Source organism: Panthera uncia, chromosome D4, assembly GCF_023721935.1.
Source record: "Panthera uncia isolate 11264 chromosome D4, Puncia_PCG_1.0, whole genome shotgun sequence".
NCBI classification, from domain to species: domain Eukaryota; kingdom Metazoa; phylum Chordata; class Mammalia; order Carnivora; family Felidae; genus Panthera; species Panthera uncia.
In genome coordinates this window covers 16382334-16409444 of record NC_064807.1, presented here as the reverse complement: position 1 = coordinate 16409444, position 27111 = coordinate 16382334, and the positions used below count along the sequence as shown (strand labels likewise).

Sequence of the window (27111 nt, the reverse complement as noted above, 5' to 3'; positions counted from 1 at the left end):
CACTTGAGCAGGGCAAGTAACAATTTACAGAGAGTTAATTTCAGTCCATGAACATTTAGGGGCCACGTGGGCTAATGAAACTGATTTGTAGGCTTGTCCGGAGACATTCACAGACTCATTTGTAGGCATCTGCTTTGCATAGTTCAGGAACCCTTTAGTTTAATTGATCCAGAACAACACAAACACAGTGAAGTCTTATATTGGTTAGCTTAGAGCGTGTGCAGTAAATGAATCACACACATATGTGGTATTCATTTTTCTATGAAAATAATCGCAGGGTTGCAAACCATTTCTCTATTGATAGAGATAGGGGTCAAACGACACTTCTTTCAAGGAAAATACACACACACACATACATATATATAGACATATAGACTCTGTATTGTTACTATTGCACATACTTTTCCTTTTTCTGGTAATTGACAGATTTAAAGAATTATCTAAACAATTTTCGTTTTTCAAACAGGTTGAGAAGTTCAAATGGAGTTGACAGTAAGTTTTTGTATTTAAACATGTTATTTTTCATTTTATTCATGGTGAAGTTCACTGCCCTGCTGAGATTTTTGTAGTTCCTGAAGTTCTATTTATGATTTTGCGTATTATACGAAGTAGAAAGTTCAGTAGAAAAGTAGAAAGTTGATTGTCTTTCTCCACATAAATCAGGATTGATGTATGGTTTAAAGTTTTCTTTTGAACTGCCTATTTTTGACAGTGATTTTCCAATTTCCTCTGTGAGTGAGAGTGTTTCCACTGAGCTCATTTCAACTGTTCGACCACTCTTCCTGTCAATTAATGAGCTTTTACATATAGCTCATTAAGAGCTATTCATCTTATATGTGGATACCCTTTCCGTATGGTTCCTGTAGGCCTCTGTGCCCCAAGTGGCTGCGTAGGGCTAGGTCATGGGAGACAACTCCCTAGCAAAACCACTCTCAAGGCTGTTCTCAAACTTCACCACAGCCTACAAGCTCCTTTCCATGTTCTTGACCTCTTGATGCAGATGGGGTTCCTTCTCTTCCACGGCCTTGTTCCATCCCACTTTCTCTGGTTTTCAGTAGCTCTTGCAATTGCTTCCTTCTCCTTCAACTACGTACATATTTAAGTCATTTTCTGTACCAAAGAAACAATAACTGTTTTCTCGATGTTACCGAGCTTCCAAACTGCCACTTCTATCCACCTCGAAATTAATGAGAGAGCATTAGCATTTGCTCTGCATAGTGCCTGTGCCCACCACTCTACTGAAGCTGCGTTCTAGATGCCAAATCACACAACCTTTTTTTTTTTTTTTTAGTCTTCATGGAACTTGTAGCATTTGATGTTGACCATTTTATCCATTTTCAAAGTTTCTTGGAGGCTCTTCTTCCTGGGCTATTAATTGTATTACTTTGTTGCCTGGCGTTTCCCATCACTTACTCTTCCTTTGCCCAAACTGGGCCTCTTACTCATGTATACTGCCTTTCCCAGCCCACTCCTCTTAGCCATCAACTTTGTTTTCTAACTCCGTACTACCCCCACCTCCCGCCCCCCATCCTTACAAGGTGTCTGTTTTGCCCTACCCCACTGCTTCTGCCTTACAGCCTCCAACATTTATTTTCCTAAGTAAAAAAGTTTTGCCCTTTATTTCATGTTAGCATTCTGGTGGTTTCTCTCCCTTTGCACTTTCCCGTGTTCACCCTGGAATTACCTTCTGAAAGATGAACCGTCACTTATGTCGAAGCTTCCAGGGGCTTCCCGTTACCTACAGGATTGGCTGCAAATTCCTTAGTTCTTCTCGGTGCTTTCGACAGCCTGGCCCTCATCCAAATTTCCAGGCTCAAGTTCATTCTTTAGGTCAACATTTCTGCCACATAGAATATGACCACCTTCCTATGCACCCCTCCACTTGAGTGCCTAGAAGACATCTCAGGCAAAATGCACCCTCTTCTTCCTCATTCATCTCTGGAAATGACAACTCCATCCTTCCAGTTGCTGAGGTCAAAGTCTCGCCATCGTATTTCACTCCTGTTTTCCCACATCCCCGCTTCCAACCCATCCCTCAAAATATATCAAGAATCTGACCACTTTGCTACCCCCATGTACCACTCTTCATCTTGATCCTGGGTTACAGGATGGCCTCCAAACTATTGCACTCTGACAGTCAATTTCCAGAGTGTAGCCAGAATAACCCTTTTAAACTGAGATTCTAATCAAGTCACTCTTCTGCTCCAATGGCATCTCATCACACTCTGTAAACTCGAAGTCCAAACAGGCTCTACAAGGCCCTACTGATCTGCTGCCCCTCCTCCCACTCTCCAAACCCATTTCCTCTCGGCACAGTCCACTCTGGCCACACTCTCTATGGTCCTGCCTCTGGGCATTTGCACTTGCTGTCGCCTCTACCTGGAATATTTTTCGTTTTGCCATAGGACTATCCCTCTCTTCCTTCACGTCTCTGCTCACATTTTACCTTATCACAGAGGCCTTGCCTTTGCCACCCTTAAAATAATAGCCTCCCTGTCTCCCACACTTTCTAACCCTGTAGCTTGAATATATGTAATACTGTATGCACTATGTATTTACTTGTTTGTTTATTTTCCTTTTACTAGAATGTAGCCAGAGATTTTACCTGTTTTTTCTTTTTCTTTTGTTTTTGTTTTTTTTTTTTTGTTTTTACTGCTCCTCTCTCAAGCACATGGTAGGTGTGGAATAAATATGTTTTGAATGAATGTGAACAGTTCCTTCCCACAGTTCCTTAAATGGTGGAGCCGGAACTGAAACTCAGCTTTCTCAGATTCAGATGTCCATACTCTTGAAGAATATCACATTGGCATGCCTGGGTGGCTCAGTCGGTTAAGTGTCTGACTTCATTTCAGCCCAGGTCATTGCCTTATGGTTTGTGAGTTTGAGCCCCGCAAAGGGCCCCGTGCTGATAGTGTGGAGCCTGCTTGGGATTCTCTCTCTCTCTCTCTCTCTCTCTCTCTCTCTCTCTGTCCCTCTCTCACTCGTGTGTGCTCTCTCCCTCTCAAAATAAATTTAAAAATTAAATCAAAAAAAGAATATCACATCGAGGAGCTCCTGGGTGGCTCAGTCGCTTGAGTGTCTGACTTCTGATTTTGGCTCAGGTCATGGTCTCAGGGTTGTGGGATCGAGCCCGTATCAGGCTCCGTGCTGAGCGTGATTTGCTCTCTCTCTCCCTCTGCCCCTCTCCCCCACTTGCATTCTCTCTCTCTCTCTCTCTCAAAAAAAAAAAGTATCACATTGCTTGTCTATGAAGGTTCCATAAGTCTCTGTATACACCTCTATTACGTTACTTAGCCAACCGTGTTGTGACCATAGTTTACATGTCTTTTGCTCTCAGTATTTCACAGTTTCTTTTTTCAAGGGCAGAAGCCATAACTTATTCACATCTGTCTTGCCCAGCATGACCTATAGTGGCAGCTGAACACTTTTTAATTTTTATTATTGAGTGAACTGAGAAAGAAAGAAAGTCTTTTCTTTGCTGATGTTACTGTTTACCAAGCACCCCCAGAGGAAGGGATTTTTGTTCCTTTCCTTATCCAGCAACAAGAAGCCAGAGAGATCTGTGAAATTGGGCTCATTATGCTGCTTACTCTACTAGGTATAAAGAAGTTGCCACCGTGAGACTAAAGTTCTCCACTTTAATTTTAATTTTATGAAATGGCAAAACTGTTGCAAAGGATTTCTCTAGAGCCTTGTAATTTAGGACTTGAGAAGGTAGAAGGGAACCAGTTAAACTTGCGGGAGGTGTTCCCAACAAAGAAGTCCCTTGGCATCATGTTCCCCACCCACTTCTTTGTTTCTGGTGTATGCCTCTTAATTTGTTTTCATCAGTTTGTTGTCATTTTAGGTCAGTGAAGTGGACTGCTAATAACTTGGTATTAATAATGTCTTTATATGGGCACTGCGTCTTGGTGGGAGCTCAGAGAATTGTGCTCTGGGGATGTCATGAAGTGTGATGGGCAGCCGAGTGTCTTCCACAACCCAGAGGTGTAATTGGTTCAGAGGAAATACATCTTTGAGGCTAATATTACCTGTCTTTCTCCAATTCCCTATATAAACATGTTTGGAGATATTACATTGATGATTGGAAGCTGTCAGGATACCATGCCCAATAACGTGGTTAAAGGATATTAGGCAATCTTTCTCAAAGACTGAGAAGCCATTGTGATTAACCTGTTCAATAATAACTCTGAAGGCAATATATTCATAAGCATGTATTTATCACCAGCCACGTAATTAAAATGCCAATCTTCTCTACAATTTCAGAAATCTCAGCCTCCTTAAAAAGCCCTCAAGAGCCTCACCATCATTATTCAGGTAGGACACATGCACCTAGACATGTCAACTGAGCTAAATGTCTGTGATTCTGCCCTCGTGAACAGGAGTATTGATGAATTTTGAAGTATTGATACGACTCCCAACAAGATGTTATTCACTCTCATGAGAAGAGCATTCAGATTTCTTATCTTGCCATTTACTTGGGAAAACAAGTTGTTAGGATTTAAGAGAATATGGAATTAAAAAGCATTTTTGTCTGTATTTGCAAGTTCCAAATGGTGAAGGAGAAGGGTGACCTTGAGATTTAAAAAGTCCTTACAAGTCCGAAGCCAGAGATCTCCATATTTTGGATGGGGCCTAAAACTAGCTCTTTGAAGGAGGATTTTATACCCTCCCTGGCTCTCAAGTGAACATAACCACCGAATGAATGCCAACCCCACTGAGTAAGTTCAACAAAGACACCTTACAAGGATGTCATTAAACAAGATGTCAAGGGTCTTGACTCTCATAAGCAACATTGCTTCACAGTGCTTCAGTTGTCTTTCTTTCAGAGTGGGAGTAATTGTACTTGCCCTTCCTGAGGAACAATCTGCCAAAGGGCTAGTAAGAATTAAGAGGGAATCACTTTGAAATGCAAAGCGATGTAACAACCAACTGGACTTGTGCCATTGGTTGGTCTTCTGCGTGTCATTGCTGTCAGCACTGGATGAGATGATACACAGCCAAGCCTTTTACACGGTCTTTTTTACACAGCTCAGCACATGAGTGAGAGTTTATTGGTGTGACAGTTACCGTTACTATCATATCAAGGTCATGTGTTCAAGGTCCACTAATAGACTGCCTTTTCCTAAATTCTCCTCCGTAGTGAATAGTGTTTCAGTGGATTCCAGACTCCACATTCTAGGCTCTTATAACTGGGTCTTTCAGCTCAGCAGTAATAATCCAATATTTTGACTCCAGCTGTCAACTCTAGAAAGTCTGGTGAAGAATACTGGAACTCATATTGACTCTGATCTGTTAGGATACGGCTCTTAACAGGAAAATGCAGATCACTTGCTTCTAATTAAAACTGGTCTTCGGTTCTCTCTGGGAAAAGAAGGTGAACTGTGCAAAGTCAACAGTAGATGTCCCCACAGTCCACTGTGCATTAGATTTGCTCTGGAAAAGACCGACCAGAGAAGGAAGACCACAGAATGCTCTCTAAAGGAAAGTTCCACATATGTATGGATTAGTCTCTGATGTGATGTTCGGGAGAGTGGAAGTGACAGCCCTACCTCGGACGATGTTATGTAATCTCATATAGTTCGTAAGACTGGGGTATACTTCCTGTTGAAGGCATAGTTTCTTTTTAAAACTGGGTTGTGGGTAATATTTTTGATGAAAGCAAAAGTGAGGGGTCTTTGAAATGAACATTTTCTGTGTTGTATGAGTAGATTGATGTGGGGGAGGCTTGCTGTGCATTCAATCCACTGACGCATACTTAAAATAGTAAATCTCTTTTTGTTTGCAGCCATTGAAAGGAATAATTTAATGAGGCTTTCTCAGACTATACCATTTACACCAATCCAACTGTTTGGTGAGTGCCATTTCTACCTTCTTGAGGCCGTGCCAGGGCAGAGGCATAACATCTGAGAAGCAGAAACCATTTTGCATCGTTTTAGCTGAATATTTTGCTTTGCTAGTGGTTGCGGTTTAGTGAGACGAATTTCCTAAAGTGGAAATTCTTGTTAACTGCCTAGCCAGCATCTAGGGTCAAAATCTAATGCTGTAGGGATGGGACCGATAATGAACAGCAGTTGGGAAAAAAGCAATAATGTTGCACCTGGCATTCACTGATGTAAGGCTGGAAGTAGGAGAGAAAAGAACCATCCAACCATGTGTAATAAACACAGAAGAAAGAGATAAATGTCAATACGGTAAAAACTAACAGGCATCTGAAGGGAAATGCTTTGTGTATTGTTTTTTTGTTTGTTTTGTTTCATGTAAACTAATTGCTCTTAGCTCAGAGAGTAAATGCCACTTTTAAAGGCTGAAGTAGTAAGGAAAAACAAGCTCGCATTAAGCCAAGACTACCACGAGTCTTGCTGTCCAGCCAGCTGACAATGTAACAACTCTGTCCTAGATCTTAGTTCTCTTCATATGGGGACAGATCAGGTGGCTTCTGATCAGGGACGCAAAAGCCTTCTCCTTCCTCATGACTCCATGGCTAGTTCTGCAACTTAGGAGCTCTGCTCTAAATCCTCTAAGTATTTAAGTATTTAGAAGTCTAAAGAGACCGTCAGTGGCATTTATCTGGGTACCAACAATAAGTATTCGAATTATTTATTGAGTATTGAATAAGAATTACCTAGACATATTTTTTTGGTAAGCAATTCGATGCAAGAGTGAGTAAATAGATTCCTTTCTTGGTAAATCAGTATCGTGTTAGCAACAAAACAAAACAAAATGGGCATTTAAAGCAGAGGTATAAGGAGAAAATCAAACACAGGTTGGGCAGAAACTGTGTCTAGAATATGTTCCTTCTGTTATGAAGCATTAAACACTGTATTAGGTGGAGTCTAAGACTCCTAATACAGGAACACTGTATTAGGTTCCATTAAAAGTGGAAGTTATCTAGCAGTTATAAAGAGCATTTTGTGTCTAAAATCTATTAAGTGGGCTTGAGTTGGTATCTGAGGTTCTAGTTCACGTTAGTGAAGTTAACATAGTTAATCTTTACAGCCACCCAGTGAGGTGAGCATTATTTTCACCTTCATTTTACTGCTGAGGAAAGTGAGGCTTTCAGGAACTTGTCTAAGGGCACAAAGGAAGGAGGGGGAGGCTCTGGGATATGACCTTGGTGCTAACTCTAGCTGTGTTTAAACCATGAGTTCTCAGTAGGGGTAATATCACCCCTAAGGGAGCAGAAACTTCTTTTTATGTATAAAGCACAGGTATCTCTATCTCTATATCTGTATATATCTTTATATGTCTGTATGTAAGTATGTATATTTCTATGTATATATTGTATGTACATGTCATTATACACACACACACACGTACAGTACATGCATGTATCAGTACATGTACATACACACAGTGTATTTTTAGTATTAAAATGTCATGGAAGGGGGAATTAGGGAAAAATCTAATAAGGCTTTAAAGGGGATGGTAATGAAAACACAGGATTAAACTATCTCTTTGGACGTATTTGTATTTAACAAAAGAAGCATAGCTCTGCTACTTTGATTTTCATTTTGTCTGGTTATAGTTTATAATAAGAACAATTTAATTCTTATATATCAGCTGATGCTTTGTCCCTTCCTCCTCCCTCCCTCTCTCTACCCCTGCCCTTTATGAGACAATAACGTGGCCAAAATCCATGCTTCTGTTCTGTACTTGTTCCTGCAGAGGTGAAATTCCCATTCTCTTCTGTTCACTGGGAAACGGAATGAATTCTGAGTTGTTATTTGGGACGCCGTCCCTGTCAGACATGAGCTACCATTGAACTTCTCACCTGTACTTCTTTTTGTAGCGGGAGAAGAGGTAACTGTCTACAGGCTGGAGGAGAGTTCCCCTTTGAATCTTGGGAAAAGCATGTCTTCTTGGTCCCAGCGAGGAAGAGCCGCAATGATCCAGGTGCTGTCCCGAGAGGAGATGGGCGGCGGGCTCCGCAAAGCCATGAGGGTCGTCAGCACCTGGTCCGAGGATGATGTTCTCCGGCCAGGGCAGGTTTTCATCGTGAAGTCCTTTCTACCTGAGGTTGTGCAGTCATGGCACAGAATCTTCCAGGAGAGTACTGTGCTTCATCTTTGCCTCAGGGTAAGTCCGAGACCCAGAGCCCAGCTGGATAGGTCAAAGAGTGGCGTTCTGGCTACATCCTGATTGGAGACCGTTATCCTCAACCCAGAGGATAGCCTGTTCTGTTCTGGAAGTGGTGGCATTTCATTATTTTTGTTTTGTAGAGCTTTTCCTTTTGGAATAGAGCGGTCGGAGCTGAATGAGGCTAAAAATCACACTGGGGAGGCCTTGAGTGTTTCTGTGATCATTGATCAGCGTGCATATGATAGCAAACTAATATTTTTGTCAATGCTCCCAATTTTGTAGGAAATTCAACAACAAAGAGCTGCTCAAAAGCTTATCTATACTTTCAACCAAGTGAAACCACAAACCATTCCCTACACGCCAAGGTGAGTATAGGGAATAAGGGCACCCCAGTCCTTCATTTTAAATAGGAACTTCTCTCAATTTCTTCTGAGCCCTGTTAGTCATGAGAAATGCCAGACCCACAGGGTAGTTCTCCACAATCTTCTTTTTGGGTTATTCCTTCCACAGTCCCAGAGACTGGTAACAAGAAAGGTAGGTGTCCCAGGAATATCTTGGCTTAAACACTGAAGTTATGTGAGTGGAAGAGAGAAGTTCAGGCAGAGACCATGACTAACTTCTCAGTTACATGAGACAGGGAGACCCTAGATGTCGTTACTAAGGTCCGGGAACATTATGGAAGAAAAACCTTTCTATTTTAAGCAGTTTCTTCCCCTAATATCTTAGAGAAATTAGGGAACTTTATGAGAATGAACTCTTGTTACTTTTGCTTGAGTGTCTCAAGATGCTTGCGTTAGGGAGATGGATCATAATTCGGTGCTGGGGATTATGGTCAAGTTTTATTGTTTCGTTTTTAAGGAACTCTATAGAGCATGGCAAGAAACAAAGTTGAGTCCAGTACTCATAAGGGATTTGGAAGGTTTCCTCAAAGAGAAGGGAGGTCGGTCGGCATGGGAAAATCTCTCAATCTTTGCATTCTGTCCCTGCCACAGAAAGGCAAGGGCATGTTCATTGAGGCTGCCTCGAGCGAGAGTTAGATAATCTTCCCTGCTGCTGACTGTCTGGTAACGTGAGTTTCACCTTTGCTGCCTTGTGGGGGACTCACTGGCCTCCTTTTCACCCTCACAGGTTTCTGGAAGTTTTCTTAATCTACTGCCATTCGGCTAACCAGTGGTTGACCATTGAGAAGTATATGACGGGAGAGTTCCGGAAGTACAACAATAACAATGGTGATGAAATTGCCCCCAGCAACACCTTGGAGGAGCTGTTGTTGGCTTTCTCTCACTGGACCTATGAGTATACCCGGGGAGAGCTGCTGGTTTTAGATCTGCAAGGTGATTGATCGCCGAGGACTTGATAAAACAAGCATGAGGCACAGTTCAGGAACCATTGACCAGGGATCCTTTCTGCATGTCGTTGTCAGCTACATTTGACCCTGGCTCTTTCTTTGCTCAAAGCCACAGTTAAGGTCTTTCAGTGGAGACATTCCCTGATAGTGTATGCTTTCTTCCCCTTGATTTGAACACTGAAAGATGATATCAATTTTCTGAGTGTATTTATTATTTGTGAGACTGTGCAGAGGGTGAGAAAACAGGCAGGTGTCCCAAGAAATCTTGCAAGAACCAGGATGGACAATGTATTGAGTTGCCCTACCTGGCTTTGAAGGGAGGTAGGACCATTTATTTCAGAGACTTTGGACAGTGGTGATCATGAGCCCCTACTATGTTGCTTCCCATTTAGCTCCAGAGAAAAATATAGGCTGATGATTAGCTGCCTAAAATTTAAGTACGCCTGAAACTTTGATCTCAATGGGGAATGAATTTTGTACCAAATTTTCTAGTTTTATAGCTTTATGGCTGGGACTTAACATTCATAACAGCACTTAGACGTGTGTTTATACACACAGGAAAGTAATTTCTGGGGGCATTTTTCATGATTTTGAGCTCAATGCTTTAGTAGTTTATAGTTTCCCTTGCTCTCTTTGCTGTGTACCTTGATATGACAGTTCATGAAAGTACAAACTCAGTCTGAGAGAGGCGACACAGTACACTCATATTTAATGGAAGCCTCTGATCAGCTAGTCTCTCCACTGTCAACCTCCCATGTGACTTAAAATCCTGCAGCACAAAACTGAGTGTTTCCAGCAGGCTTTCCTTGAAGACACAGAACAAAATATGTATTAAGGTCAAAGTTTAGTCCTTGGGCTCACTCACTGGGGCTTTGGTTTTAATTTTTTTTTCCAACGTTTTTTATTTATTTTTGGGACAGAGAGAGACAGAGCATGAACGGGGGAGGGGCAGAGAGAGAGGGAGATGAAGAATCGGAAACAGGCTCCAGGCTCCGAACCATCAGCCCAGAGCCTGACGCGGGGCTCGAACTCACGGACCGCGAGGTCGTGACCTGGCTGAAGTCGGACGCTTAACCGACTGCGCCACCCAGGCACCCCGGCTTTGGTTTTAAATAGGGGATTTAGTCCAGGAAATTTCATAGAAGTTATCGGACTTAATCCTAGAAGCAGCACCTCAAGGTAGATATTATGGGGAATTTAGGCCCAGGAGGTTTATAAATGTTAAGTTTTTACTTATTTATTTTGAGAGAGTTAGAGACAGCCTGAGTGGGGAAGGGCAGAGAGAGGGAGAGAGAATCCCAAGCAGGCTCTGTGCTGCCATTGCAGAGCCTGACGTGGGGCTTGAACTCACGAACCGTGAGATCATGACCTGATAGGCCCAAAAAGTTTAAATAACTTGCGCAAAGTTGCACAGCTCCTACAGAGGGAGCCAGGATGCAGACTGAAGCTGTTTTGGCCATCTATGTTCTTTTCTTCTCATGATACTGTCTTTTGTTTCTTTATGAATTTCAGAGGACATAACCATGTTATGGTTCATTTAAACAGATTGGGCTTATCCCTTGTGCTCTCTGACTTCCCCACCTCTCCAATCCTGGGATTCTGCACTGGAAGCCAGGCTTGGAGGCTGGGCACAGTCAAGATAAATAATCCTGAGGCATCGTGAGCAACATCCAATACATTTTGATTGAAATTTGTACCATGTGCTCAAGGATGTGTATAGACTTTTTAAAGTACACATAAGTCCTGCTGTCTTTTCAGATCTGTACTGTTTGCAGAGTTGAGTTATATTTCTAACCCTCAAACACAATATTTTAGGAAGCAATATAAACAAAAGTTAAAACAGTCAACATGATTCAGCTTTTAAACCAGCAAGTACGTGATCCATGTAAACTCAGCATGCTGGTGCCCAAGGCATCTGCTTTTGTAGCTCATGTTGGAGAGAGGTTGATTGTTTTCATCTGTATTTGAGTGTCTCTGCTTTGAGTTTTGGGTGGAGTTGTTTAAAAAGAAAAAACAAAAACAAACAAACAACAAAAAAAAAACAACCAAAGAAAAACTTTAAGGAATTAATGATGACTCTTTAGTGTGTTTTGTATTCCACTTGAATAGGTTTTTCTTTAATGATGTTTATGTTTGGGGATTTTTATGTCTCTAAGTAATCCAAAGTGACATTAAACAGAACAAATGCTGCATTGATAGTCTTGGGGGGGAAATGGAATTAACTTTATTCTTTTACTGGGCAATTATGTGAATTGCAGAACTAGGCCACTCCAAATAAACGATGTCAAAACACTGACCTTCAAAGAAGAGGAGAGTGGACATCATAGAACAAGCATGAAGAAATTGAGATACTTATTGGAGAGTTTTGGTCAGTTGGGGAGGCCTGAATTTATGGAAGAATATGAGTCCTATAATAGTAACTATAAGCAGTTACATTACTACTACAAGCAGCTGACATCTACCAAGTATTTATTTTCCGTCAGGCACTTGGGTGAAGACTTCATGCATTACGATATTTAATCCACACCAAGTTGGAAAGGAGAAATGGGGAGAATATATGTATTCTTAGAATACCTTAATGGTTTTTGGTTCAGTTTCGTATTTGATTGGTTAGTATTGTAGTCTTTGGAGAGATGATGGTACCTTGTTCAGATGGGTTCGGAGTGGGTAGAGATTGAGAGACCTACTGGCAGCAGTTTGGAGAAAGAGCCCTAGGTCGACAGTGTTAGGGTCTGACTCCTGGCTTCACCATGAATTAGCTGTGTGACCAGGGGGCAGCCACCTTGAGTCCCACTTTCCTCATTTGTAATGGGAGAAATGATATTATGCACTTAACTCATTGTTAACCCCTTATGTTAAGGAGCTGAAATGAGGCAAGTTCTTGACACATAGTGAGTCCTCAGTAATGTCATTTATTGTTGTTAGTAGTAATCTCTGTGTGACTCTTTATATTTATTTATTTATTTATTTCTTACTTATGTGGTTTTTTTTGTTTTTTGTTTTTTGTTTTTTTTTTGTTTTGTTTTTTTTTTTTTTTTTTTTTTTTTTTTGATAGAGAGTGTATGCATGAGTGTGTGTGCAGAGACAGAGAATCCCAAGCAGGCTCTGTGCTGTTAGCATGGAGCCCAATGACTCACCAGCCGTGAGATCATGACCTGAGCCGAAAATCAAGATTCGGACGCTTAACCGACTGAGCTACCCAGGCACTCCAAATCTCTGTTTGGCTTTTTAAAATGGAAGCGAATCAGGGCGTCTGGGTGGCTCAGCTGGTTAAGTGTCTGACTTCGGCTCAGGTCATGATCTCATGATTGGTGGGCTCGAGCTGACAGCTCAGAGCCTGGAGTCTGCTTCGGGTTCTGTGTCTCCCTCTCTCTCTGCCCCTTCCCCACTCATGCTCTGTTTCTCTGTTTCAAAAATAAATAAACATAAAAACATTTTTTTAAATGGAAGTGAATTGTCATCAGCTTGCTGTGGCTCCCTATTGCTTTGGGAGAAAGAAGGAATGAGGAACACTCTGGCAGTTTTTCTTTTTCTTTTTCTCTTCTCTTTTCTACTTTCTTCCAAAGGAGTGCCAATCACTAACCCAGGAGTTGCCACACTGGGCTTGGATGCTGAACTCTAAGGAAAGGCTTGACCAATTTCTTTTTCTTTCTTTCTTTCTTTCTTTCTTTCTTTCTTTCTTTCTAATATTTATTTATTTTTGGGAGAGTGCAAGCAGAGGAGGTAAAGAGAGAGGGAGACAGAGGATCTGAAGCTGGCTCTGTGCTGATAGGTTTGATAGCAGTGAGCCCAATGTGGAGCTCAAACTCATGAACCGTGAGATCATGTCCTGAGCCAAAGTCAGACGGCCAGCCGACTGAGCCACCCAGGTGGCCCAAGGCTTGACCAATTTCTGATCACTTGCAATTATACTGTAGTTTTCCAGTTTCTTTCCATTTAAAAATCCTACATATGAAGGCCTGCCTCATCATCATTAGATGTGAAATCCAACATTTAATCCCCAGCAATAGCAATGAAAAACAATGATACTTCAAATTACAGTGGTCTAGAGCATTCTTTTTTTAAAACTCATTATATTTTTCAAAGAACTTTGGAAGTATAGGTTTTTATATTCAGCAAAGCACTTTCCAGAGTAAGCATTTGCATTAACACTGTCATAATGAATCCTGCTGTTACAAAGAAGGTAACTTATTTCCAAGATGTAGAAGCTCACCAATGTATCCCAACGTGGTTGGGATCAGAATGTACGTGTCTGGGTTTCTCACAAGGCCATGCTGCGTACTACGTGCACATGGGCATTTACCCTATTGAAGTTCGGTAAACACGTGCGATTGGGATTTTTGGACGTTGAAATGGCTAGTTTTCTTCCATATTTTCTCACTCACTAGAACGTTCCTTCTGCCATTGGAAGGCCCCAAAGTATGTATTTAGTAGTTACACTTTGAATCATCAGACTGGATTTAGGGATATAAACGTTTGTGGAAATTCCACTCTCATTCTCCTTGTGGGATTTATTCATTAGGTAAATGAGATCATCAGAACATGATTTTACCAGTGGTAAGAAAATACAGTTTTACTTCACAAGAGGTCTTGATAGAAAAAAGATAATAAAAATAGCAGTTGGCATGTTTTAGCTTTCTCTGAGTCACTTTGCTAAGCAGCTTTGTATACAATAGTTTACTGAATCCTCAGTAAGTGTATAAGATGAGGCCCATTATTCCGCACAGTTTCAGATGAGAACATTGAGATTCAGAGAGATTAGAGAAGGTGTTCAGGTCACATAACTAGAAGACGACAGAGCCCATGAGTGGGACCCAATCCCTTTGACTCCTGCCTATCTAACACGCAACAAGGTTTAAAGTAAACTGGAGCTGATGTGATTTTGATAAGACGTTTTCTCCCCTATAAACCTCCTTTTCTCCCATCTACATGACCTCTTTAAGTACTCTGCATATTCCCAGCTTAAATTTACAGTTTCCTCAGCCATCAGCCTAAAGCTTTCGTCATTGCTAGAAAGGTTCCGGCTTAAAGTTAGGTCTGAGCTTAAACATGAAAAGGATCTGTAGCCTTTAGTCTCTGTTGATGGTATTCGCACTTTCTGTCTGTTGTTCTGTTGATGTACTACATCATTAGAAAAGCAGGGCCTCTCTAGGCTGTTCGTTCTTGTATCTATAATAAGAAAAGGTATAAAGAGCTTCCTGTGACTTTTTCTTTAAAAAGAACAAAGACCGAGCAAATCACATTTTACACACTTCCCCTTGAGCCTGAGTTTCAGCCTTACTGTTACTTTCCCTGTACAAAACCAGTGTACAAAGAGATTCTAAGCCAGAGGCTCTTAAAGAAAATTCAGAGGGTCTGTGAACTTTGATGAGACAACAAATTACACTATTATTTTCACTAACCTACAACTGAAATTCATCATTTCCTTTGATTATCATGGAGACCACAAACCACAGTGGTATTAGGAGTACCCATGACTATTTGCAATCGCAATTACCGATATTAACATAGCACTTTATGATGTTGGCAGATATCTCAAAACACTGTTATACTATGTATTACTTGATGTTACGGTAGTTATAGACTTGCACTAGATTCTGTTATTTAATGTGTTAATAAAGAAGCACATGTATTGCAGTATAATTTAAACAGATTTTGATGACTGTATTTCAGTATCATTGGTTTCCTCTGCAATCTTATGTATTTAAATTATGCATTTTAAAACGTTATTCTGAGAAGGGGATCCGTTTTGTTTCCCCAGTCTGGCAAAGAGGGTCCTGACACAAAAATGCTTGGAAACTCCAAAAACAGGTCATTTTCCTAAGGAAGTCAGTTTCTTGGAGGAAAGAGCTATAAACTATAAGGGTTACATTTCCTTGTGAAAGATTTAACATATGGTAAAACATACCCAGCATGGCAGATATTACTACCATCAGAAACATCTCCCTCACCCTTTAAAATTTTTTTTTTAATGTTTATTATTTTGAGAGAGAGAGAGAGAGAGAGAGACAGAGTGTGAGCGGGGGAGGGGTAGAGAGAGAGGGAGGCACAGAATCTGAAGCAGGTTCCAGGCTCCGGGCTGTCAGCACAGAGCCCGACATGGGGCTTGAACCCACGAACCACGAGATCACGACCTGAGCCGAAGTTGGACACTTAACCATCTGAGCCACCCAGGCACCCCCTCACCCATTTTGTAACAGAGTCACTCTGAGTGTCAATTGCCATTTTGATCAGTGTTAGCATGGAATTACACTTACGCTATCCTTTTATGCTTTGGTGTCAATTTTTAAAAAAGTAATTAAAAAGTAAATTTTACTGGAGAAAACCATTTCAGAAAAGTGCACACGACATAAGCATATCTTTCAAGGAATTTTCACAACCGAGACATATGTGTAACCAGCATCCAGATCAAGAATTTGGGAGCATGTATATTCTCCTGGATATAAATGCTGCGTATATAGCATTTAACGGGTGCCTTTGATGGCGCAGTGGTTGTATCTGCAGAACCACACAGCACCTGGTGCCCTGCCGAGCACTGACGGACTCCACCTACAGAGACCGTGGCCTCATGTGAGGGACACAGGCTTTAGCTCAATTCGAATCCTGTCATCATCACTCGTGAACTGTGCAGACTCTGACAAATTGCTTCATCGTCTTCGAACATCAATGTACTTATTGGCAAAATGAGGCTGTGAGGATGCTCATGCTTTCCCTTTATGGTAGCTGAGAATTAGAGAAAATATAATTAGAATGTCTAGTATAGACAAATGGTAAATGAATGATGGATACCACCATCAGTAACTGTGAATACATCGCCGAGACATTCATTTGTGGCCTCAAAGTTTATAATAGCATAACAGAGGGCGTTGCGGGAGACAGTGAATTTACTAAAATTTTCAAGCCCACCTGGACAGTTTTTATGGTACATTTAATTCACATAATGTCGAACTTACTACAGGGTGAATGCAAGTTTAAAGAAAGAAATTAAGATTCTGGTTATTGTTTTCTTGAGTTTCTGAGGAAGTGAAATCCCCATTTGCTAAATGCATTTTCTTTTTTCTTTGGAGGTGTTGGGGAAAATTTGACTGATCCATCTGTTATAAAACCTGAAGACAAACAGTAAGTTAATTTATGATGTTCTCATTTTGAAAATCACACTTAACACATTGTACATGGTTTTATCAAAATAATTTTTAAACATTTATATTTCTTGCCTAGCTCCTAGAAAGATTTTGAGGCAGCTTATGTTTTCATAGAAGCTGGATATCTGTATTGGATCTATATCTATCTATATCTACCTCTGTCTAATACCATAAGATTTTTTTTTTTAACGCAGAACTTAGGAAATGGGAACAAAAAGAACATATGGAAATAAGATGAAATTTGGAGTTAATACACATAAATGGAAAATATAAAGACCAATGCCGTAACCAATGCAAATTTAACTCTGAGTTTTCTGGTGGCCCAAACAAAAGAGAAATATGGGTAGGTTCAACTTCTATAGGCTTTGACACGAAAACAGTTAGTGTCATAGGAGAAGCAAAGATTTCGTTGTTGTCTTCTCATTGGAGTCACTGCATCTCACGTCTTCGATCACATGCCTATAAATTGAAAGGCATCGAGTGTGCTATTCAGTCACAGCAAATCTACAAGAGGCCAAGAAAACAGGGCCTAAATATGAAGCATCAGACTGTCTGACTAAATTCAGGGATGCAGTTTAAATTCCACAGAAGAATGAGTCGTCTGCCTGTCCTTTGAATTCCCATGGGCATTTGATCCCGGAAGTAGGCTTTGGGGAAAGTTTGGCAGCGGAGGGTCTGAGGTTTTATTCTTCTGTGAAAGGTGATCAAAGGGACTTTGATCAAAATGGTTAAGGACTGATCAAAATGGCCGACAACAGTGCTTCCCAAACATGAGCTTCCCTCACAATCAATCACCAGGAGAGCTGGTTGTGATTCAGTGGGTTTGGGGTGAGGTCAAATAAGGTAACAAGTTTCCAGACGGTTCTGATGCTGCTGGCCTGGAGACGACACTTTGAGAACTGCTAGCATACGGTAGCTTGACCTCTCAGTTGTCCTAAATGTCTGTACTTGGCCCCTGGGTTGTAGAAAATAGATATGAAATGATCTATGTGGTCAGTCTTCATACAATAACACCTGAAATTTTTACCTGTCTCCCATAACACTCATATTGTAAACATTCATTGCTTTAATGTGCTATTTTTTTCCCCCTCAACTATTTACTCTAAATATATTCTCATGTGTAGGCATCTATGCCAAGAGGTTCATCTAAAAGTGTTTTAGCTATTTCTTTGGACTAGGTGAGTTAGAGAAGATAAAGGTCATCCATAATGCTCCTATGCATACAGTTTCTATGCATAATAAATACATATTATTTCTTCCATAGCACCATGTGCCCAAGGGTTTAGAGTACGGACCTTGTACTATACATAGTACTTCCTTGATAAGTTTGCAGTGAAAAACTTTTTGCATAAAGAATGAACCAAGTTTATGTATACTTCATCACCTATTACATTTTTGACCTTGATATGTATGTCATTTAAAGTGACCTGAATATTTCCAACTTCTAGAATTTAAGAAGCTTATATTATCCCACTTGACAGTTGAGTATTTAATTGCATTCTGTAGGCCAGGGGGTCTCGGTTTCTATTAAGGTCACCTAGGAAACTAAAAAAAAAAAAAAAAAAAAAAATGCTTCTCAGAATGAGTATCAAATCAAAATTTATGGGGATGGAGTCCTGATGTTTGTAGTTTTTGAGAAGTCACCTATGTGATTCTGCTGGGCAACCAAGGGTAGGGACCTCTTGTCTTACGGCAGACTCTATTGTTTATGACTTGAAGGTAGGAATTTTGGAAACTGATCAGATGGTGTCACTGTAGCCTGCCTGGTTTGGTGGGGTTACTTCATTCTGGGCGAAGTGGGTTTTCCTGGTGAAGGTAACTATTTTCTCACAGTGGTGGCAGGTCACGTGTAATTGGTTCAACGAGGCACACGTTTTTGAGCGCCTTGTGTGACCAACCTGCCACAGACCAGTGACAGCAGCACCTGGGAGGTGGTCAGACATGCAAACCCTCATGACCCTCCCTAGAGGTACCGAATCAGAGTCTGAACTTTGACAAGATCTGCAGGCGATTTGGGGTAACTGGAAGTTTGAGAAGTGCCTGTTGAAGCAAGTGCCTTCACGTGACGCTTGCTTTGCCCTTCACAACAACCTTGGAAGTAGGCGTCCTCCTTCCCGTTCCCAAATGAGAAAGCTAAAGCCTGGTGAAGACGCTTAACTTGCCTACGAGGATGAGGGGCCAATGAAAGGGAAAAACCCTCTACCAAAGGAGAAGATTTTTTGTGGTACGGCTTCTACTCTAATCTATAGTGCCTCTTGTCTCTGCTCTTTCGCCAGACTTGTGCATGTGAGGGCACCGTCAGGGGGCTTCTCCCCCGAAGCCTGTCTGGCCACTTGGTGTGCTTCCTGGGGGTCACCAAGCCTCTCTGGAGGCTGCCTCAGTCATTGGCAGTTAGGGATTGTTTTCCACTCCCTGCCTTGATGGCTTGGGGCATTTGACAAGTCCGAAATGACGACGGTGGTCATTAGATGTTCTTTACTAAATCTGTGTGTACATGGTGCTAATTGGCATTCTCTCACTTGTGGAACCAAACTACCACTTGCTTTTGCTGGGCTGTGAAAGATCTGGAAAACAGTTTGTTGTTGTTGTTGTTGTTGCTGTTTTTAAACTTTGCCAAGACCTCAAGGCTGTCGGCATGCGGTAGGATTGTACATGCAATAGATGCATGTGAATGTTTCTACGACCCCCTTCCCCTCTCCTCTGTACAGGGAGTGGCCAGACCCCTCATACAGGCATTTTAGAGTAACTTTCTTTTGCGTTAACTTTCACAAAGCTCATCGAGGGAAATTGTTTAGCTTAAAGCTTTTATCTGAGAATCAATGTTACATCCCTAAGTGGGCGGGGGTGCGTTCTGCTTTACTGGGAGGAAAGGAATGGCAGTAAGGAATCCAAGAATGAAGTATTCCCAACAGGGTCCCGCTTGACAGAATATACGAGGAATGACTGAAATAACACTTTCATTTTTCACTCTATTGGCATCGTAAGAGATTTGGTACAAAATATCGAGCGATTCTACTTTTTCTTTTTTTTTTCTCCCACATTTGATTTCACCAGATGTACTGAAAAAGAGGAATAGTTAACTAGAGGTAGCTTATGCAGCCGGGTAAATACCACCAGAGCCGCACTTTGTGAGGGCGATCGAGTGGCCAGGAAAGTTAATCCTGGGTGTCTGTTCACGTTGTCTTCCCAAGAGATTTCCTCCACCTCCCAGCCTCAGAGCAACGAGGCAATCTGAGATCAAACTGACATCAACCCTCATTCTGAGCTTGGCACATCTTCAGAGCAGCTACTGTTGTTCTGCCAAAAGGAAGTGGAAATTGAGATAAATGTTTCAATACTCAGATGGAAAAAAAGTTTTTTTACACCACGTCCCTTTTTGAAAAACCACATTCCTTAGAAGCGGAGTTTATTGTTTCCTTTTGTGATAGTTTGCTTTTCTTTTTTCCTTAAGACGTGGCATTTAGGAGTGGTAATTGAGTTCAGATTTTAAAATGTGCCGTTTCCACTCTGCATGTCATTCAAGTGTTAGCTTCCCTAAAGTTGCTTTGGATGTGCTCCTGGTGTACTCTGTTTCACGGTGTGCAGAGCATCCGCCTAAAGAAATCGTTGTCTGTGACCTTATCATGGACAAACTTTGAGGCTGGAATCTGCCAGGGATCTGCTTTATGGAGTACTCAGAAGGTGCCTCATCTACGCTGGTTCTGTCTGTAATGTTGTCACCTACAATTAGCGTACGTAGTTCACTTCCACAAAGTCAATGCCTCCCGTGGTCTTGTCTTTCCACAAAGAGCCCAGCTCTAGCAGTTTGCAGGATAAAATCCATCTGTCCGGAGCGCCGTGAGTGCTGGAAGTAGGGTCTTGTCAGGCACTTGTTTTTGAGGATACCAACTATTTTCAGAAAAGCATTTGGGTTTGAAACAATGTTTTCGGATCTTTTCAGAAGGTGTGTTCCCGTAGTACGCTTATTTTACTTTGTACCTCACCTTTCGAGTATTTGAGTAGAACATTTGGTCACGAATGTCACTCACTCTCCCCCCATAGGCATTAAAAAAGGGTCTGACTGTATTTTGTTTTAATGCGGTACATAGAAAATTCACTCTTCTATCGGATTAGCGTTGAAATGAGTTTCACGGTAGGTCTTGGAGTTGGGTACAAAGATTTAAGTGCATTTGAATTTTAAATTCGCAAACCTAACATTGTTGCTTTCCCCAAAGTGCTCTATTCTTTGTTGGCTCCTTCGAGTTTACTGCGTTACTACGGGATACTGTTCGGTATCTCAGAGAATCCTAGCTGAGCCCTTTTCCTTCACTGTGATCTCATTGATATTCTGATATTTCCTCTAGATCAAGAGGAATGGTGTTTGGACCAGCCAATTTAGGGGAAGATGCAATTAGAAACTTCATTGCGAAACATCGTTGCAACTCCTGCTGCCGGAAGCTCAAACTCCCGGGTACGCTCTGAACAATTCTATTTCTCTCTTAGTAAATCTCTCCTAGAACAACATCCTTTGTAACCTGGGATGGAGTCGAAAATCTCAATCACATTTTTATCTCATTCACAGTCGAGTCCTGACTTTCTGACTGCAAATTTTTCAAGTCTCTGAAGGGATTAAAAGGACAGGGATTTACTTCAGGTTCTGCCAAAATGTGATAAAACAACATTGGGCCCAATACTTGTCACAGTCTCTCCAAGGGGAAAGGTTTACCAACTTAATTGGGGTAAAATTGAACTGAGGCAGGTCTCCCCCGACCCCTCCCTCTTTGAGTCCCGTGTGGTGTCCACAGGATTTCAATCCTTATTTACCCATTGGACGCTCGGGACCGTGGAGTATCTAGGGAAACAACAGCTGTCAATTAAAATAGTGCTTTTCACTACAAAAACCGGCCACGTTAAACATATATTGCAATGTGTATTTTTAAAAATTTGATTTGATGATATGGCACACTTTGTCCAAAACTGACATAGTCTCCATAGAAAAATATTCTTAACAGAAAAGCAAGCAGCAGGAGGTCTGTGTCCTCCAGACTGGCAGTCCTACTCTGTCAAATTCTTTTCTTTGATCTCAGAAGGGATGCTTCATGTCTGTCTCAGCGTGTTCCCTCTTTTCCTTAGGTCATACCAAACTTGTCCTTAGACTGGCATCTCACATATTTTAAGCGGAGTGGTCCTTCCTGCCTTAGAATAAGTGAGCATGCCCTGAATTGGAAATTGGTAAAAGATCATCATCATCCGTCGTAGCTTAGGGTGGAGTAGGTGTCAGTTTACAACAAAGAAGGGCAACTTGTACTCTCGTTGGAGATAGAGGTAGGAGGTTGAGAAGCTCGTGTAGGCATGGCATGGCATGGCAGAAGACTGGGATTGGGATCAGGCTTCTAGTTCCAGTGGGAAATAGCCTGGCAGCCAGGGGTGATGGATGGTTGGGTCGGGGGAGAGATCAGACTGGAACAGCAGAGAGGGGGGCTCTCACTCTCATCTTGTAGCTGCTCGGGATTCTGTCTCACGGCCACACGGCAGACTTGAGCAAAGAGATCAGTTCACAGCATGGTGGCCACGCTCCCCAGTGGCCTCCTCTCTCTGGCAGACACAGGGACTGCATCTGATCGGCTAAGAGAACAGGAGACCAGAGACATAACTCACTGCTTCTGTCCTTGAGTCCAGTTAGCTCTTCTGCAAGATTAAGGTTGAGATTGTTTTTTTTTTAAACCCACCATGGTGGGTTTTGAGTCATTCAGTAATTCTTCCAATTCTAGGCTTAATATTTGTTTTCTTTCAAAACCTTAGTTAACACATTTCGGTGGAAATAAGGAGTACCCTCATGTATTCAGACATTTGGTAATATGAGTATAAAAAAGTCTTAGTTAGGAAAATAGAATTACAGGTGATTTTTCTTTGGCCTTGATTATGATTTACTTTTTTTTTTTTTTTAAAGGAAAAGTAATTTAAGATAGTATGTAAGAGCATAGAATTCAGAGCCAGATAGGTTGAGCTCATATCCCAGTAATGCTTTTTACTAACTATGTGACCTTGGGCCTTGATTTTCTCATCCACAAACTGAGTATAATAGCACATAGCTCATAAAATTGATGTGAGGATCGAAGTAATATACGCATATGTTCCATAAGTGCTGGTTATCAATAAACTAAAATACGTATTCATTTTATGTCCAGATAATCCCCATATAACATTAAAAAGGAAAGTAAGGAGTACATATTTAAGGTTAATCTTAATCAATACAGCAGTAAATGCTACATAAACACCAAAAGCCCACCCTCCTCCATAAGCTTCTCCCTAGAGATTACACTCCTATCAGTGCTTTCTTTTGATAATTTCCTTTTCTTTTTTTTTTTTTTTTTTAATGTTTATTTTTGAGACAGAGCACGAGTGGGGGAGGGGCAGAGAGAGAGGGAGACCCAGAATCGGAAGCAGGCTCCAGGCTCCTCCGAGCTGTCAGCACAGAGCTCGACGCGGGGCTCAAACACACACCGTGAGATCATGACCTGAGCCGAAGTCGGACGCTTTACCGACTGAGCCACCCAGGCGCCCCAATAATTTCTTTTTCAAATGGAAGAAGGAGGCTCTAAGGAGCATAGGATCCAGTAACTGGATGAAGCCTTCCCAGGCAGCCTCAAACCTACAGACAGCTTTGTCGTAGAACACTGAGCACTGAAATCTCGAGTCTACCTTTTTGGCTGAGCTCCCTGGTCCTGCACACCATTCAGCAGCGGAAATGCCCTGTTTCCAGGTTGGCCTCGCTTAACTCCATCCAGGCCATGCCTTCTAGGGTGCTGCATATTGAATCCAGCAACCAAATCTTTCTTCACTTGCCCCAGTGAACGCAAACCTACGACAGCACTGGGGAGTTAGACTGACACGTGGACACGGCGGGAGGGGGGGTGGTTTGGACATGGTGGAGGGTGAGTTTCACGTGTCTGTGACCTGAGGAGGCAGGGTCCTTTCTGAGCACGTGGCCAGACCTGAAGTTCAATTCATCCGTGTGAACACTACCTTCTCGAGGGTCCCCCTATAACTGTCTTAATTGCTTTCCTTGCAGATTTAAAAAGAAATGACTATTCCCCTGGAAGGCTAAATTCCACTTTTGGACTTGATACCAAAATAGAACCAGCCGAGGGGCCTCCGGCGAGGGAAGGGGGTGGGAATTCTCCAGAAGACCTCACACGACTGTGAAAAAGGGGAAGGAGAGGCAAGAGGACACCAGTACTTGCCCTCCCTTCGGTGGACTCTGTGGGAACAAAGACCGACCGGAGTAACATCCATGACACCGGAGCCTCTGTCAGGACGGCCTTACCCCGCGGCCCTCCTTGAGACGTGCCTTCCGAGCCTCAAGTGTTGTCCTGCCTCAAGACCTCATTGGTGTAGATGGCTGGGCTCCCCCGGATGCTGCCCTGTGTGTGCAGTGCTTTGCACGTGTTCGTCCTCCTGTAGTTGGGAAGGAAGACACTCGGACGAGCCCCTGGGGATGCTGCTCCTTCATACCTCATTGCTTTAGCCGGTTGCTTAGAACCCTTGGAGCAGGACGGTGGGCACTGAAGGACCAGGGAGATGAATTTAATTTATTTCCTCGCTGCACTGTGTATGCCGACTCTAGCCCCCACCGCGATTCGTTACCTCACCCACACGTTGTGTTTCTGTAGGGACACGCACATTAAAAAGGCATTTGACTTCTCCTCTCTCCTTTCCTGAAGCGTAGGGCTTTAAAGAGCAACCACAGGGAAAACGGTGGAATGGGTGTATTTGCATAGACTGGAGCACACTCCCGCGCAGTCTCACCGGTTAAAAAAGTTAGGATCCTGGTGAAATCTAGATGGGGCTGAGGTTTTGTCAGTGAATCACACGATGCCTGGACACTTCAGTTTCCTCTGAAAGAAAGGAAAAGGGAAATCTAAAACAAATGCTCCTGCATCCTTCTTCATTTTTTTTTTTAAAGGGGAACAGGGATATGTAGAAGTAGAAATTGCCAAGAAATATCTTCCCTTCCCTTAAGCTCAGGAGTACCGTCAGTTAGAGTTGGCTAAGCCAAACTCTAAAACCTGACTCCCTTTTCCAAAGCTTCGTATATAATATTATGGGCTAAGTTACTCTGTCAGGTCCTCGGGGGAAAGATGATGTTTTTGACTGAAAACGCATTTCAAAGGTGTTTGCTTCATCCCAGTGCAGAGGGCTGGTGGCTTATAGAGGGCCATAGCGTACATTTCAAGTACGGCCCGAGAACATGGTATCAGTTTCAGAGGCTCAAAGGAAGGCTGCCAGGACACTGCACTGCACAGAACCTTTGGGGGATCAGCCATCACTCTGTTGTACTGATCGGGGTCACCCCACCTCAGAACTAGCATGAGCTTTTTACACAAGGAGGGAATGGAGAGTTTGGAAAATGTCAACTCCTCTTTATCTCTAGCCCTTACATTAGCTGGTTTGCTTTTTAAGTGACATGCCTGCATTTCTAGGTTATGCTTCAGGGGAAAAGTTGCCCAGGCATTCAGGGCTGGAGAGCTACACATTCAGGTTGCCAAGGGTTGTAGACACAACACACGATTCTTGTGTGGCTTGCGAAGGACTAATTTCTACCCATTTTACTCTGGTCTTGAGAGTGGCGGTGGGCAGGAGATTGGGTGGTTTCTTGATTGTCAATGGGGATAAAATGTTCACGCTTTTTTCAGAGCTTACCTGCTTTACCCTACTCTGAAAATCAGTAAGGGATCTACGAGTACCTCAGTGCTGTGTTCAACTGTGGAAAGAGGCAGGCATTAATTGATTGGTCAAATATTTGTTATCTGGAATGGAACTTGAAAACAAATGCATTTTGATTTCAAATTTCTGTTATGCGCTTCCCTTCCCTCCCCTCCCCTCCCCTCCTCTCTCGTTTTCTTCCCTTCCCTTCCTTTCTCTTTCCTTTCCTTCCTTTCCCTTCCCTTCCCTTCCCTTCCCTTCTCTTCCTTTTTTTTTTTTTTTCAGAAAAATCACCAGAATAATATCTTAAAAATATGAAATGCTGGGCAAAGATCACTGTAGGACTGCTTGCATGCAAATACCGATGTGACAGTCATGACTTTTGAGCGATTCATGATCACAGAAGGGTGGATATTCATTCATTCATTCGGTCAGTTTTATTCAACAGATATTTACTAAGTGCCTTCTCTGTACTGTGTCAGTGACGAGGATGCAATGAACAGAGCATTTCTTCACCCTTAAAAAGCTTTATGTGTCATGTTTCTTTCTGTTTTTTTTTTTTTCCTTTGGTACCAAGTTGGGATTTCTGGTTAATACTAAAAAACAAAAACAAAAAGACTCCTGGGGGGAATATTGGAGGCAGTGATGTGTCCCATGTTTCATCTGACAGTGGGTGTAAGTCTGACTTGTATAAGAGAATTGGGGAAAGCAAGAAGACCTGGCTAGGGCTGGTGTTAGGAACCACTGAGGAAAAATGAACTGCCCAATTCTCACATGAGCACAAAGCCCATGTCACAGATGGGATCTGAATCAGGGGATCGGAGAGGCAGCCAGGTTCCCAGGAATCCTTCCTGCAGGTACCCTATGTACATGTTTTCCTTTCAGCGAGGCTGTGTGTTCCTGGAGTGACTTCTGCCCATGACATCTTAAAGCCTCTGAGTGCTCTGGGGGAATGAGATCAGATATAGTTTTGGGTGTTCCTCACCCTGTTACTATTTTCTGTGGCTTTGCAAAACAAGTTCTAGGTGACTAAGACTTCCTAAACAACCATTCACCGAATGTTTAAAACACAATTGTATTTTCTTGGTGGTTGTTTGTTACTGTTTGAGATGAGATGGATCACTAAGGTTCTAGAAGTCATGACACAGAAGCCCCTGTCATGGTTTGTTGTCTTTCTCCAATGGTCACCAGCATCTAGCACTAAACATGACACATTATGAGCTTTTGACATTATTTATTGAAAGAAATAATAAAACCTGCAAATGATCATGGATTTCATTCACTAGGTAATAAATCAGATTTGCATTTTTAATCTAGAAGGGAATGATTACCAATTCCTTAAGACCCAACACAATTCTTTTGATCTCTCTCTGTTTTAATTTTCCAGGAAATAGCTTTTAACAACCTACACCTTGTCTATTGAATTTTCCACCAGTTCTTGCCCTTATCACCGTTGTGATACAGAGTACAGTCCTTCTTACTGGTGACAATTGAAATGAGATGATAAGTTCCCAGAAACTGCCTAGAAATAATCATCACTTTATTACCCTTTGAAAAGAAGATTGATAGAAAAGTCATTTGAAAGATGGTTCATTACCATGCCCTAGTACGATTTCTTTACTCACATCTCTCCAAAGCATGAGAAAGGGAGGATTATTCTCTGAGGTCGGAATTTGAAGTCTGTGTGTTCGCCTCTTTGAAGTCTTGGTATTTAATTTTCTGTAGTCATTTCTTGGGCAATTTTCTAAGAAACTAGTTGAAGCTAATTTATCATAAGTTAAAGTCAAATGACAGAAAAGATTTTTTCCCCCCTTAACAGTCTTTTATTCCACAGAGGTTAGCTTCTGAAGGAAA

General features: G+C 42.0%; 1 protein-coding gene across 2 annotated transcripts; it reads left to right on the top strand.

The window, feature by feature from the left end:
* The first annotated feature begins 283 nt into the window (after positions 1–283).
* Positions 284–26713, top strand: TRPM6 (transient receptor potential cation channel subfamily M member 6). 2 transcript variants are annotated; one of them, XM_049634040.1, is made up of 9 exons: positions 284–492; positions 4267–4317; positions 5789–5854; positions 7793–8079; positions 8365–8447; positions 9211–9416; positions 16498–16549; positions 20916–21022; positions 23624–26713. In XM_049634040.1, the coding sequence occupies exons 3-9, from the start codon at positions 5809–5811 to the stop codon at positions 23755–23757; spliced, it is 915 nt and encodes a 304-aa protein (XP_049489997.1). In that variant the 5' UTR covers positions 284–492; positions 4267–4317; positions 5789–5808; the 3' UTR covers positions 23758–26713. The 2 variants fall into 2 exon arrangements, with proteins under 2 accessions (XP_049489997.1, XP_049489988.1); XM_049634031.1 differs by lacking the exon at positions 284–492 and having other exon boundaries at positions 3688–4317.
* Positions 26714–27111: the final 398 nt, after the last annotated feature.

Bases quoted from the DNA above. Each gene is read 5' to 3' on its own strand.
- TRPM6 (XM_049634031.1), top strand. From the start codon at position 4,242: ATGCCAATCTTCTCTACAATTTCAGAAATCTCAGCCTCCTTAAAAAGC. The intron at 8,080-8,364 runs GTAAGTCCGAGA...CCAATTTTGTAG, and splicing joins TGCTTCATCTTTGCCTCAGG to GAAATTCAACAACAAAGAGC. The intron at 9,417-16,497 runs GTGATTGATCGC...TTTTCTTTGGAG, and splicing joins GCTGGTTTTAGATCTGCAAG to GTGTTGGGGAAAATTTGACT.